This window comes from Bos mutus, chromosome 1 (genome assembly GCF_027580195.1).
Source record: "Bos mutus isolate GX-2022 chromosome 1, NWIPB_WYAK_1.1, whole genome shotgun sequence".
In the NCBI taxonomy this organism is placed as follows: domain Eukaryota; kingdom Metazoa; phylum Chordata; class Mammalia; order Artiodactyla; family Bovidae; genus Bos; species Bos mutus.
Window position 1 is genome coordinate 124,950,824 of NC_091617.1, and position 13,181 is coordinate 124,964,004.

The window sequence follows — 13,181 nt, forward strand, 5'->3', positions numbered from 1 at the left end:
TGGATTGAAAACAAACTCTTCAAATCCCTAGATACAATTTTATAGTAGAAGAGGCACATCAGAAAGGACGGGGAACAAAATGGACACCAGTGTCATCTTCGGGAGGCAAAGTTAATGGTGATTTTCTTCTTTCTCTTTTTAAATGTGTTCCAGATTTTACATCATAAGCATGTATTTCCTTTTTATTGAGGGAAATTTTGACTTAAAAAATAAAAAGACGAAGACATGGTGACCGAAGATGAACACCCACATAGCTTAAGAGAGGGTTTCAGTTTTCGCTCCTTAGGGTTGGGTCTGACACCAAACTCTTGAGCTTTGAGAATCAGTGAGGAGGGCATAGGACCTCAGGGTGGTCTAGGGCAAAGGGATCTGAGCTAATACTCTGTGGTACTCTGGTATTTCTTATTCCAGTCTCCTGGTTCCTTGTTAATGGGCAATCACGGTGGCATTCCTCTAATCTCTGGGGTCCCATCACTTTCCCCCAAGTGACTCCACTGCACTGCCTTCTTGAAGACAGCTGCCATCTTGGCATGACTCATGATTATGAGTAAAGTTGAGTCCTGGTGAGATAGCTGGATGAGTTAGCTACAAAAAGCATCCAAATGACTTTTTTTACTTAATTATGGGATGTATATCTAACAAATAAAAAGAAATCTCTTACCTACAGTTAATAATAATCATTCTTTTAGGCAAATGTTTATCCCCAAAAGTCAACATAATAAAATCATTCGGAGGTGTTTTGGTTTGATTTGGTCATGTTGATAATTATACTCTATACTTCATGACCCTCAGTATCATTAATGTTCCACTCACTGAGGACTTTTTAGGATCAAGTTAGTTTTTTGACTAACACTGGTACTTGTATCTTTTCTCATGACCAAGTCTTATTCTGTGGTAGAATCTTGGGTTCCCAACAGAATCTTTTCCAAATTCTTGGAGGTTCATCTTCATGTGGAAATTGAATAAGTTGTTTCTCTGAAGCATTTACCTCAGGCTCACTCCTCTTTCCTATAACATCTGCTTACATGCTGCTTCCAGAGGGTAGAAGAACCTTTTCGCCAATACCTCCAGTAGAAGAGATGCAGGTTCGATCCCTATGTTGGGAAGATCCCTTGGAGAAGGAAGTGGCATCCCACTCCAGTATTCTTGGACAATCCTGTGGACAGGGGAGCCTGGCGGGCTACAGTCTGTGGGGTTGCAAATAGTCTGAGGCAACTTAGCACTAAACAACAACAGAAGAGTCCTGGGAGAGCTCTCTGATTGGACAGTCCTTGGTCACACGCCCCAAGGCCGGCAGGTGAGGCAGAGGCTGGAGAAATACCGAAAATGAAGTCAGTGTTCCTGGGTGCATATACACAGCATATATCCATCAACTCCAGGCACCATCTCCATGTACACTGAACTTAGAATCCCCTGCAAGGCTCTGTTGAATTGATGCACAATGTTGATCAAGAGCCTGGACTTTCTAGTCAATGTGAGTTCCAATTCTAGCATTTCTTTTACATATGGCAGGTTTTGGTTTATTGGTTAACCTCTATACATCTCAGAATCTTCACCTGTAAAAATAGTGATAATCATTTTTACTATATAGGGTTTTTGAGATAATTAAACAAAATATTGTTACAAAGCATTTATATCACAGTTTCTGGTGTATAATATTGAAAGTGAAAGTGAAATTCGCTCAGTCCAGTCATGTATAGTCATGGACTATACAGTCCATGGAATTCTCCAGGCCAGAATACTGGAGTGGATAGCCTTTCCCTTCTCCAGGGGATCTTCCCAACCCAGGGATCAAACTCAGGTCTCCCGCATTGCAGGCGGATTCTTTACCAGCTGAGCCACAAGGGAAGGCCATAATATTAGTGCTCAGTAAAAGTTAGAGATGGTGATGATGATTATGGTGATGATGTTGATGGTGATGATTTATCATGGAGTGCTTCCATTGGACAAAGTTTCATTCCAAACCAGGGAAATGTTGCTGACCTCTTTGTCCAATACGGGCAGATGAGTGGAGTTGGTTTCATTCAACACACATTAGGTTTCTTCAGGACCTGTTTACATAAAGACCACCTGGGAGCCGATTTCCTGAATCAGTTCAGTTGCTCAGTCATGTCTGACTCTTTGCGACCCCACGGACTGTAGCATGCCAGGCTTCCCTGTCCATCACCAACTCCCAGAGCTTGATCAAACTCCTGTGCATTGAGTCGGTGATGCCATTCAACCATTTCATCCTCTGTTGTCTCCTCCTCCCACCTTCAATCTTTCCCAGCATCAGGATCTTTTCCAATGAATCTGTTCTTCACATCAGATTTCCTCACTCAGTTCAGTTCAGTTCAGTCACTCAGTCATAGAGATAGGTTAATGGAACTTCGTATATTCCCCTGTCTTGGACATTAATCATATTTGTGCCTGCCATTATTTTTTGAGTTGCTTTTTAATATTGAGAGAAATTTATACAACATGCAATTCTTATCACCCACAAAGAGCTGAGCTCCTAGCTTTTCTTGCAGCTGAGATGCAGGCACGTGACATGAACATTACCATATGCACTTGCAGGAGACTCATTCAAGAGATCCAAGCAAAGAGGGTCTGTGATGAGCTTTCCTTCTGTAGGTGGCAGCAGAGCTGTCTGGCCTTTGAGGTAGGAGTGTTGGAGACTGAATTTCATGGGCAGAAATTCATGAGCTATGCTCACAGAGGTGGCAGTGGCAACAAGTTGAAGTACTTGCATTTAGTGCTTAGCCTTGGTGGCAGCAATGTCAACAGATTTCTCATGGGGCCATTTCTGAAGCAAGGTTTTGTCTATTATTCTGGGGGAAATAGCCTTGAAATAAGTTTCCCCAGTTCTCTTAATGGTAATATAAACTACCTTCTCTTTTAAAATACATTCCTTATACTGCTTGAGCCAGCCAGAATAAACTCAGTTGTTTGAAGATAAGAAGACTAACGAGTACAATTCCCTTCCAATGTTCTGTTCTTAGGAGGAATAGTTTGGCTACTAGTCATCAAAAAAAAAAAAAAATTTGAAGTTTTAATTTCCAAAATCCTTGGTGACAAGAACAGAGTATCTATGCACAAGAATTCAAAGATGACAGAGTGTTCCTAAATGTTGATAGTACCTAGAAAACTGAATTCAGGAAAGGCATTTCATCACTTAAGTGTTAATATCATAACTCTACACTATTATATTTTCCTAGATAAAAGAATACAGGGAGATTCCAGTGTGATAGTTTTGAAGAATGACACACGTTACGGAAACAAACATCCTGAACATTGTATTGTCACTAACTTGGGCTGCATAAAAAAAAAATTCTACACATTGCTTTCCATATACTTTTCATTTCCTTTATATATTTGGAGCACTTATAAATCTTGAGACTCGTGTGCTGCAGTTGGAGCAGTGTCGAGTTCAAGGAAGCACAGAGCACACCTGAGTTCCAGATATGGCTCATGCCCCTAAGAGAACAAATGGGAGGGATGTAAGGATAGAACCCAGCTTCCTATTATGTCCTCTCTCGGCCTCTCCTCTTCAATCTGATGCAGAGCCCTCATTGTGGTTCAGGTGCCTTTCAGGGTAATTAGAGATGATCATAGCTGAGATTAAAAGGCCACTTAAAATGTACTGAAAACAAGTTCCAAATTTTCACAGCAGATATTGAAAAACTGTTTAGAATTTTACCTTCAAAAACAAAACTAAAAATTTTTAAATTAAATTTTGTATTTAACAAAATTTCATCTATATTTGCAGCTATGTGCCAATTCTCAAAATACTGAATCAAATGTGGATTTTTCAGAATAATTTTCCCTATGAAAATGCATTTGAGCAAGATACAAACGTTCTTCCCTCCACCTTTGACTTTCACAAAATCATAAAGTAGATTACTTTAGAAAAAAAATAGCTTAGGGAGTTTTAATTGTTCACACAGGCATCTCTAATATTTTTGGCATTAAAAATTTTTTTTTTTTTGGTCAGAGACTTTTAGCTTTTTTCCTTCAGTTGTTCACTGGAGTGATTGTTCTAGGTTTTCATTTGTCAAAAAAGTCCATCATCCCTCCACTTCTTTCAACATCACTTGTTTCCATCTTGTGAGATTCTGGACCTTTTACAAGATCAGTACTGCACCATGAATTAAATGTGCAATGTATTTATGTTGCATTTTCAGATATTTGCAAGGTTGATGAACTGACCAGGTACTAACTAACAAAGATGTTGACATATTGGGCCTAGCTAGGGAGTTTCCCAGGTGGCTCAATGGTAAAGAATCCACCTGTTATGCAGGAGACACAGGAGAAGTGTGTTTGATCCCTGGTTCTGGACGATCCCCTGGAGTAGGAAATGGCAATCTGCTCCAGTATTCTTGCCTGGAAAATGCCATGGACAGAGGGGCCTGGAAGGCTACAGTCCATGGGGTCGCAAAGGGTCGGACACAACTGAGCGACTGAGTACAGACAGTTTAGTTCAGTTGCTCAGTCATGTCTGACTCTTTGTGACCCCGTGAACTGCAGCACGTCAGGCCTCCCTGTCCATCACCAACTCCCGGAGTCCACCCAAACCCATGTCCATCAAGTCGGTGATGCCATCCAACCATTTCATCCTCTGTCGTCCCCTTCTTCTCCTGCCCTCAATCTTTCCCAGCATCAGGGTCTTTTCAAATGAGTCAGCTCTTCGCATCAGGTGGCCAAAGCATTGGCGTTTCAGCTTCAACATCAGTCCTTCCAATGAACCCTCAGGACTGATCTCCTTTAGGATGGACTGGTTGGATCTCCTTGCAGTTCAAGGGACTCTCAAGAGTCTTCTCCAACACCACAGTTCAAAAGCATCAATTCTTTGGCGCTCAGCTTTCTCTATTGTCCAACTCTCACATCCATACATGACCACTGGGAAAACCATAGCCTCGACTAGGCCGACCTTCATTGGCAAAGTAATGTCTCTGCTTTTTAATATGCAATCTAGGTTGGTCATAACTTTCCTTCCAAGGAGTAAGCGTCTTTTAATTTCATGGCTGCAGTCACCATCTGCAGTGATTTTGGAGCTCAGAAAAATTAAGTCTGGCACTGTTTCCACTGTTTCCCCATCTATTTGCCATGAAGTGATGGGACCGGATGCCATGATCTTTGTTTTCTGAATGTTGAGCTTTAAGCCAACTTTTTCACTCTCCTCTTTCACTTTCATCAAGAGGCTCTTTAGTTCTTCTTCACTTTCTGCCATAAGGGTGGTGTCATCTTCATATCTGCAGTTATTGATCTTTTTCCTGGCAATCTTGATTCCAGCTTGTGCTTCATCCAGCCCAGTGTTTCTCATGATGTACTCTGCATATAAGTTAAATAAGTAGGGTGATAATATACAGCCTTGACATACTCCTTTCCCAATTTGGAACCAGGCTGTTGTTCCATGTCCAGTTCTAACTGTTGCTTCCTGACCTGCATACAAATTTCTCAAGAGGCAGGTCAGGTGGTCTGGGATTCCCATCTCTTTCAGAATTTTCCACAGTTTATTGTGATCCACACAGTCAAAGGCTTTGGCATAGTCAATAAAGCAGAAATAGATGTGTTTCTGGAACTCTCGCTTTTTCGATGATCCAGAGGATGCTGGCCATTTGATCTCTGGTTCCTCTGCCTTTCCTAAAGCCAGCTTGAACATCTCAAAGTTCACGGTTCACGTATTGCTGAAGCCTGGCTTGGAGAATTTTTTTTTTTTTTTTTATGCTGCAAAAAGCTTTATTGTTTCCTTTTGGTCCAAGGCTTGAGGGAGGGCTCCAGGGTGTTAAAAAGCTGCCTAGTGGCTGCAGAGAGGGGCTTCAGGCAGCCCTGATGTTAGGTGGGTTCTTCAATGGCCACTGGTCTCCAGAAGCTCCTAGTCGTGCTTGAGGATGAGCCTTTCTAAGAGATAGTCGCCCAACCCAGCCTGGAGACCAGCCAGCCTGAGGAGGTTGGTCAGGTGGTCACCCATCTTCTTGATGAGTTTCACTTCCTCATCTAGGAAGTGGTTCTCCAGGAAGTCACAGATGTGGGGGTCTCCGTGGGCAGAAGCCAGGCCATGCAGATCCAACAGGGCTTGATTCAGGTTCTTCTCTACGAGAAGGGCGGCTTCCATAGCGTCCTGGGTTTTACCCCACTCATTTTGAGATGGCTTTTGCACGTCCAGGAAGAGGGCGCGGGCGCCACGCTGTTTTTGCATTTTCAAGAGACGCTCCGCGCCCTCGCGCTTCTCCTTGGCCAATTCGCGAAAAAAGTGACCTACACCCTCCAGGGCCACATCGTCGCGGTCGAAATAGAAGCCCAGAGAGAGGTAGGCGTAGGAAGCCCGCAGTTGCATGTTAACCAGGCGGTTGACGGCGGCCTCCACCTCGGTAGAATAATTCTGACGAATCTGGGAGCTTAGATTCGGTAATAATCTGGTCGGTAATAATGAGTTAAAAAATGGTGGCTGGTCCCGGTGATCGCGGACAGCTGGGTGGCTGACTCGGAGGTTGCGACTGGAAAAAAGGTTGGAGGGTGATCGGAGGCTGGAGCAAGGGGCGTCCCTGCGTCTGTTCCGTCCAAGCACTGTTGAAGCAAGAGACAGATCTGCGGGGCCGCCCCTGCACTTCTGGCTTGGAGAATTTTAAGCATTACTTCACTAGCGTGTGAGATGAGTGCAACTGTGCGGTAGTTTCAGCATTCTTTGGCATTGCCTTTCTTTGGGATTGGAATGAAAACTGACCTTTTCCAGTCCTGTGGCCACTGCTGAGCTTTCCAAATTTGCTGGCATATTGAGTGCAGCACTTTCACAGCGTCATCCTTCGGGATTTGAAATAGCTCAACTGGAATTCCATCACCTCCATTAGCTTTGTTTGTAGTGATGCTTACTAAGGCCCTCTTGACTTCACATTCCAGGCTGTCTGGCTCTAGGTGAGTGATCACACCATAGTGATTATCTGGGTCGTGAAGATCTTTTTTGTACAGTTCTTCTGTGTATTCTTGCCACCTCTTCTTAATGTCTTCTGCTTCTGTTAGGTCCATACCATTTCTGTCCTTTATTGAGCCCATCTGTGCATGAAATGTTCCCTTGTTGTCTCTAATTTTCTTGAAGAGATCTCTAGTCTTTCCCATTCTATTGTTTTCCTCTATTTGTTTGCACTGGTCACTGAGGAAGGCTTTCTTATCTCTCCTTGCTATTCTTTGGAACTCTGCATTCAAATGGGTATATCTTTCCTTTTCTCCTTTGCTTTTCACTTCCCTTCTTTTCACAGCTGTTTGTAAGGCCTTCTCAGAGAGCCATTTTGCTTTTTCGCATTTCTTTTCCATGGGGATGGTCTTGATTCATGTCTCCTGTACAATGTCACGAACCTCCATCCATAGTTCATCAGGTACTCTGTCTATCGGATTTAGTCCCTTAAATCTATTTCTCACTTCCACTGTATAGTCATAAGGGATTTCATTTAGGTCATACCTGAATGGTCTAGTGGTTTTCTCCACTTTCTTCAAAATGTACACACAGGTGTTGATATTATGTACACACAGGTGCTGATATTATGCAGCAAAATACATTTGAGTGTGGTCTGATTTTGTTAGTGGTTAGTCCACTGGTGAATATCCTCATACTCTTATGACTTTGAGTCTCTGTGCAATTTGGTTTACTGCAAAGGCTGGGTAATATACACTTTGAACAACAAGGATCACCTCACCTACCACTCTGCATCCACAGGGTTTGGTCCCCTCCACCTTTCCCCTTTCCTAGTGCCTGGAATTCTGTGGCTACCTACCACCATAGCAACACTGCATCTCTGAAGTCCAAAAATCGGTCTCACTGAAGGTTTTTACATGAACCTTCAGAGTCCACTTGGGTCTGTCTCAATTTTAACACATTAAACTTCTCGGGACATTAAAGGTTTATAATTTTGGTCAGAATTGTAGTTCCAAGTTAAATATTCATTTCTAACAGCAAATAATAAGGTCTTAGTAAATTTCTAAAATCATATGGTAACATTCATGTCTTTTTACATATCTCAACAATAACAGAACTATCAGTGCTGAAACTCTAACTTTTTTAGTGAGGATATAAACACAGTAATAAACACAGTCATTATATAAACACATAAATTAAGAAAAGAGTTGTTGCGTACTTATGTTCAGTTATCTATCCACTTAGTCATGTTTAATACTTTGTTTTTTAATTTAAAATTTTGAAAACTTAGCTTAGTCCTAAGAATGAAGTATTTTCTGGCTATGATCACTTCAAATCATTACCAGAAAGTGAGTTGAGTAATATTTTCACTCTATAATTTAAAACTCTGACTTTTCAATAAAATATCATCTAAAACACATATGCTATTGGACAGCATACTCTTGAAACATGTGCAAAATAAACAATCATTTATTTTCCTATTTGCTGTTTTAAAACAATTTTATTGGGTTGAGGGTGTAGGTTTCAGGATGTAATGTTGTTTGCCAAATTCTGTGATCCTTTTTTTCTTTTCTTAATGTCTCACAGGGTGTGGTGCCTTTAGAAAATTTTTTAAAAGTTGTAGTTCTTGGTGTATTTTTCCTTCACTTTTTCAAAAATAGTTAGAAAATCTAAACCCCACAGGGAAATTCTGGTTCCTACTATTGACTCCTGGAATCCACTTTTCTAAAAATAAGATTATTCTATGTAGCCAACTTTTGTTTATTTCCTTTATGTATTTATGAGTATTTATGTTCTTAACACTATAGGTTCTTAACACTGTAGGTTCATTATTAGAAATGAAGTCTTGGTAAGTACTATCTTAATGCTTATTATTATTATTCTGCTTAGAATGGTGAAAATAATGTAGGAGGAACATCTAAAAGGAGGCATGTAAATTCAGCTATATCCCTTTTGTGGGGACCTGGTCATTGAAAAACCTCAGTGAATCCATTCTGTTCTTGTTTTTCTTTTACTACTCTATGGTTATTGAGAAACACTTAGCCAAATAAATATTTAAAATTAGTCTTGACTCCATAAGACTGCAATTGTTCTTAGAAAAACAAATTCTCTGTAAAAAGTAATTAATACTACAGAAAAAGACATTGTTGGAAAATATCTTTTTAAAAAGAGATGCTAGCAAAGAAATACTATTTTCAAAACATAACAGGGGATAGTGAGAACTGATGATCCGGATTTTGTCTTATATTTGGCACAATAATGATAATTCAGTCACAAATCGCATGGCTGAAAACTCGTTTCTAACTCCTAATCCCCCTCCCAAATAGAAACTATGTCCCTATTCTCACACACCAGTAAATACATAAAAGAATCTACTGACACTGTACGTGTGTATGTATAGACGGGTGTGTGTGTGTGTAGGTCCGTGTTTGCTTAAAGTAAGAGAACTAGGGTAGGAGTTAAAATATGATAGAATCCCTCTTTTATTTTCCCCTTTCTATCCTTGGAGCTGGGTGTTTGAAGGAGGAACCCTACGTTTTCCAGCAACCAGCTAGCGTCAATACTTTTTATTTAAAAGCAACTAGAGAAAAACACCCCCTAAAGCAAACCAAGGTCACACCACCCCCTATCATCTGTAGATCAAGGCACCGAGTCCCATTTGGGTACCACTTGGCAGGGGGTTCTCTTTCATCCTTCTCCTCACCGCCCCTGCCGGCGGGATGTGACCAGGACTGCGGGTCTCGGGGTGCCAGCGAGGAGCCGCCCGCCCGCCCCAAGAAAGGAGGAGGCTCCGGCCTGGGAGCCGCCCCCTCTCGCCGCTGGAGAACAAACGGGATATTCAGCAGTGGCCTGTGGCTGCCAGAGCAACTCCTCAGGGGACATCCAGCGGCGAAGCAGACTGCACCGTAATCGCCTCTAGAAAAGCGCCCCGGCCCCGCCTGCCGCGCACACCCAGCTACCTGGGCTGCCCCGCGGCGGCGCGTGCGAGCGAGCGGGAGAAGCCGGGGTGCGGGGCGCGCCGGGGCGGGAGCCCGGGCGGGTGCGGAGCGCGCGGTGCTCCGGTGTGCGCGCCGGGGTGGGGCGAGCCCCGAGCGTCTTCACCAGCCATGAGGGGCGCGGGCGCCTGGGCCCCGCTCTGCCTGCTGCTGGTCGCCGCCGCCCAGCACTCGCGTCCGCAGCTCTCCGAGAGGTAACGCGACCCCCAACCGCACCCCTCCCCTCCTTCCTCCTAGCCCCTCGCCCGCTGCTTTACTTTACCCAGTTCGCTTTGGGGCGCCGGGGGACCCACGCGCCACCGGGACACGGGACGGCGCCCGTCGTCGGGGCTCCCTCCTGCGCCCCCAGTTTCGCCCGCTGGACGGCCCTGCAGCTGGCCAGCCACCACGTGGTAGGGGCTTAACCTGCCCTGGGTCTCCTCTGCCCGCAGCTTTATGCGGGTGCAAAGAAGCACTGGGGCCCAAATATGTGAACTTTGGTTTACTTCTGTTTTCTTCCCTGGAGACGCTTTGCCCAGAGGCTTAAGCCTACGGAAAAGCCCGAGTTGCCCGGCGCCCGGGAGCAGCTCTCGGAAAGTTAACTCTTCACCAACCTCTGAGCTGCCGGATGGCTCCAGGACCTGGGCTGGGGACTCGTCCTATGGCCAACTTTGGCATCTCCTTTTCCACCTCCATCACCATCAACATCCCTTTTCAGTGGGAGGCTCTGCCAATGGCCAACTATTTTCCAAAACAGGGAGAATTAGGCATCTCTCTTCATCTAGGAAATTAAAACTTTCCCACATTAACTAATTACTTGTCTGTCTTTAAAACCATGCACTTCACAGAGCCTAGCTCTCACCTTTTCTCTCTCACTCCCCCTAGTTACATTTTCTATTTACCATTTTCCAGTGATGTCTTATCACTTGATACGGACTTGATTGCATATGGATGGTGGATGGATGGATGGATAGATCGGTAGATTGATCTTGTTATTATAGTGTTACTATGGTGGAGATCATTGTAGCTGGACTGAATGTTTTATTAGGCTATAATTTAAATATTCTAAGAGCTAATAAGTATTTCAAATTCCCTATATGATGCAGGCACTTAATAGTCAGTATTCATTTTATCCCTATTAATAAACTACGTCTTTCTGAAATTGACAGTGAATTGTTAGGCTCTGTTTCAGATTTCTTTTCCTCTTATTTTCCCAGACCTGTTTTCACATGTGGCGGCATTCTTACCGGAGAGTCTGGATTTATTGGCAGCGAAGGTTTTCCTGGAGTGTACCCTCCCAATAGCAAATGTACCTGGAAAATCACAGTAAGCAGTTTTTAAAAGATTATTCTCCAAAAATGAATACTGAAAACTGGAAGACCTGCTGCTTTTCTCCTCTGGTGACAGAATTTGGGTTGGGGGTAAATGTCTGAAATAGTGAAATGTTGGCTTTGCCTCAACTATTTGGGAGATTTTTAATAGAACTGATGGTGTCCTGCGTTAACAATTAGAAAGGGCTCGAGATAATGCTTGGAGGGATAAATTCTTAAAGCAGATGTGTTTTCTGAAAACCCAGTTGGACTCAGCTGAATTTCATGGATTCTGAATGAAGGCTATTTTCAAGCAAAGGCCCCTTGTAAAGACTTTTAGGAGCTATTTATTGCTTGTGCCTTTCATAAATGTCTCCCAGTGGTGGATAGAAAATCAAAGGTAGTACTCACCTCTGACTACTTTATATCCATTGGAGGGCGGTTAGGCAAAAGAAAAAGAAAAAAAAAAAAGAATCCTATTAATGTCTGACTTAAAACCACCCTAAAGGGACTTCCCTGGTGGTCTAGTGGCTAAGACTCTGAGCTTCCAATGCAGAGGGCAAGGGTTTGAGCCCTGGTGGGGGAAGTTCCACATGCTGCAACTAAAAGTTAGCGTGCTGCAGCTGAAAAGGATCCCACAACGCAAGATCCTGCATGCTGCAGCTGAGACCTGGCATAGACAAATAAGTAAATACTAAAACAATTAAATGATTGTTCTCACAACTGCATTTGGGGGGAATGGATATTTTTGAAAAACCACCATTAAAGGCAATCTAAAAATAGAGAATAATAATAACTTAGTGGGGAAAAGGGCTTCCCTTGTAGCTCAGCTGGTGAAGAATCTGCCTGCAATGTGGGAAGCCAGGGTTCGATCCCGGGGTTGGGAAGATTCCCTGGAGAAGGGAACGGCTACCCACTCCAGTATTCTGGCATGAATAATTCCGTAGTTCATGGGGTCGAAAAAAGTCAGACAGGACTGAGCAACTTTTACTTTCACTTTCGGGGGGGAAATGCCTAAATATCAAACAAAAACTAACAGAACTAACAGGCTGGTTAGTAATAGCATAGATTACGTTAAGTCAAGATAAGAAGTCAGATTTAGAGACAGCTAGCTTAAAAAAGAGAAGGCGATGGCACCGCACTCCAGGACTCTTGCCTAGAAAATCCCATGGGCGGAGGAGCCTGGTAGGCTGCAGTCCATGGGGTTGCTAAGAGTCGGACACGACTGAGCGACTTCACTTTCACTTTTCACTTTCATGCATTGGAGAAGGAAATGGCAACCCATTCCAGTGTTCTTGCCTGGAGAATCCCAGGGACGGGGGAGCCTGGTGGGCTGCCGTCTATGGGGTTGCACAGAGTCAGACACGACTGAAGCAACTTAGCAGCAGCAGCTTAAAAAAAATAAGTCTGAAAAAAAAAAAAAAAGTCTGGATTTAGTCAACTAGACTGTCATTTTTCCAGTCAGCACAGTAGTGACTGTTATCTTCTGTATTTTTTCATTTTAGGGAAGTTGTTTAATAACTGAACACATTAGTTCACTGAAAGCTTCATTCAATGTCAGCCATGAATTATGATTTTTTTAAGTAGATACCTCTTGTTGAGCACTTACTGTGTGCCAGAAGTTAACAGGCATAATTTTACCGAATCTTTGAAATCACTGTGAGAAAGTACAATTATTCCCATATTATAGATGAGGAAACTGAGGCCCACAGCAGCGGTATAAATGTTCATGCTCAGTTGCTTCAGTTGTGTCCGACTCAATTGTAGCCCTGCCAGGCTCCTCTGTCCATGGGGATTCTCCAGCAAGAATACTGGAGTCGATTGCCATGCCCTCCTCCAGGGGTCTTCCTGACCGAGTGATGAAGCTCGGGTCTCTTGCATTGCAGGTAGATTCTTTACTGCTGAGCCACCAGGGAATCCCCTCGAAATATTGATATTAGCATAAATGTGAAATAAGGCTCTGAAACAAACATGTAACTTGCTTTTCACGTTATAGTTGTGTTTCAGTTG

General features: G+C 43.2%; 2 protein-coding genes across 2 annotated transcripts in view; one reads left to right on the forward strand and one right to left on the reverse strand.

Moving 5' to 3' along the window:
- Nucleotides 1–5,754: 5,754 nt before the first annotated feature.
- On the reverse strand, nucleotides 5,755–9,995 carry LOC102273670 (ferritin light chain). The gene is made up of 3 exons (XM_070362366.1): nucleotides 9,847–9,995; nucleotides 7,746–7,828; nucleotides 5,755–6,546 (listed from the first exon to the last, which is right to left on the reverse strand). The coding sequence occupies exons 1-3, from the start codon at nucleotides 9,993–9,995 to the stop codon at nucleotides 5,855–5,857; spliced, it is 924 nt and encodes a 307-aa protein (XP_070218467.1). The 3' UTR covers nucleotides 5,755–5,854.
- The window catches only part of PCOLCE2 (procollagen C-endopeptidase enhancer 2), a 97,213-nt gene continuing 93,731 nt past the window's right edge, over nucleotides 9,700–13,181 (forward strand). Inside the window, exons 1-2 of the mRNA XM_005888758.2 lie at nucleotides 9,700–10,076; nucleotides 11,079–11,187. Of these exons, the coding sequence (XP_005888820.2) occupies nucleotides 9,994–10,076; nucleotides 11,079–11,187 (192 nt within the window). The 5' untranslated portion in view covers nucleotides 9,700–9,993. The remainder of the gene's footprint in view (nucleotides 10,077–11,078; nucleotides 11,188–13,181) is intronic.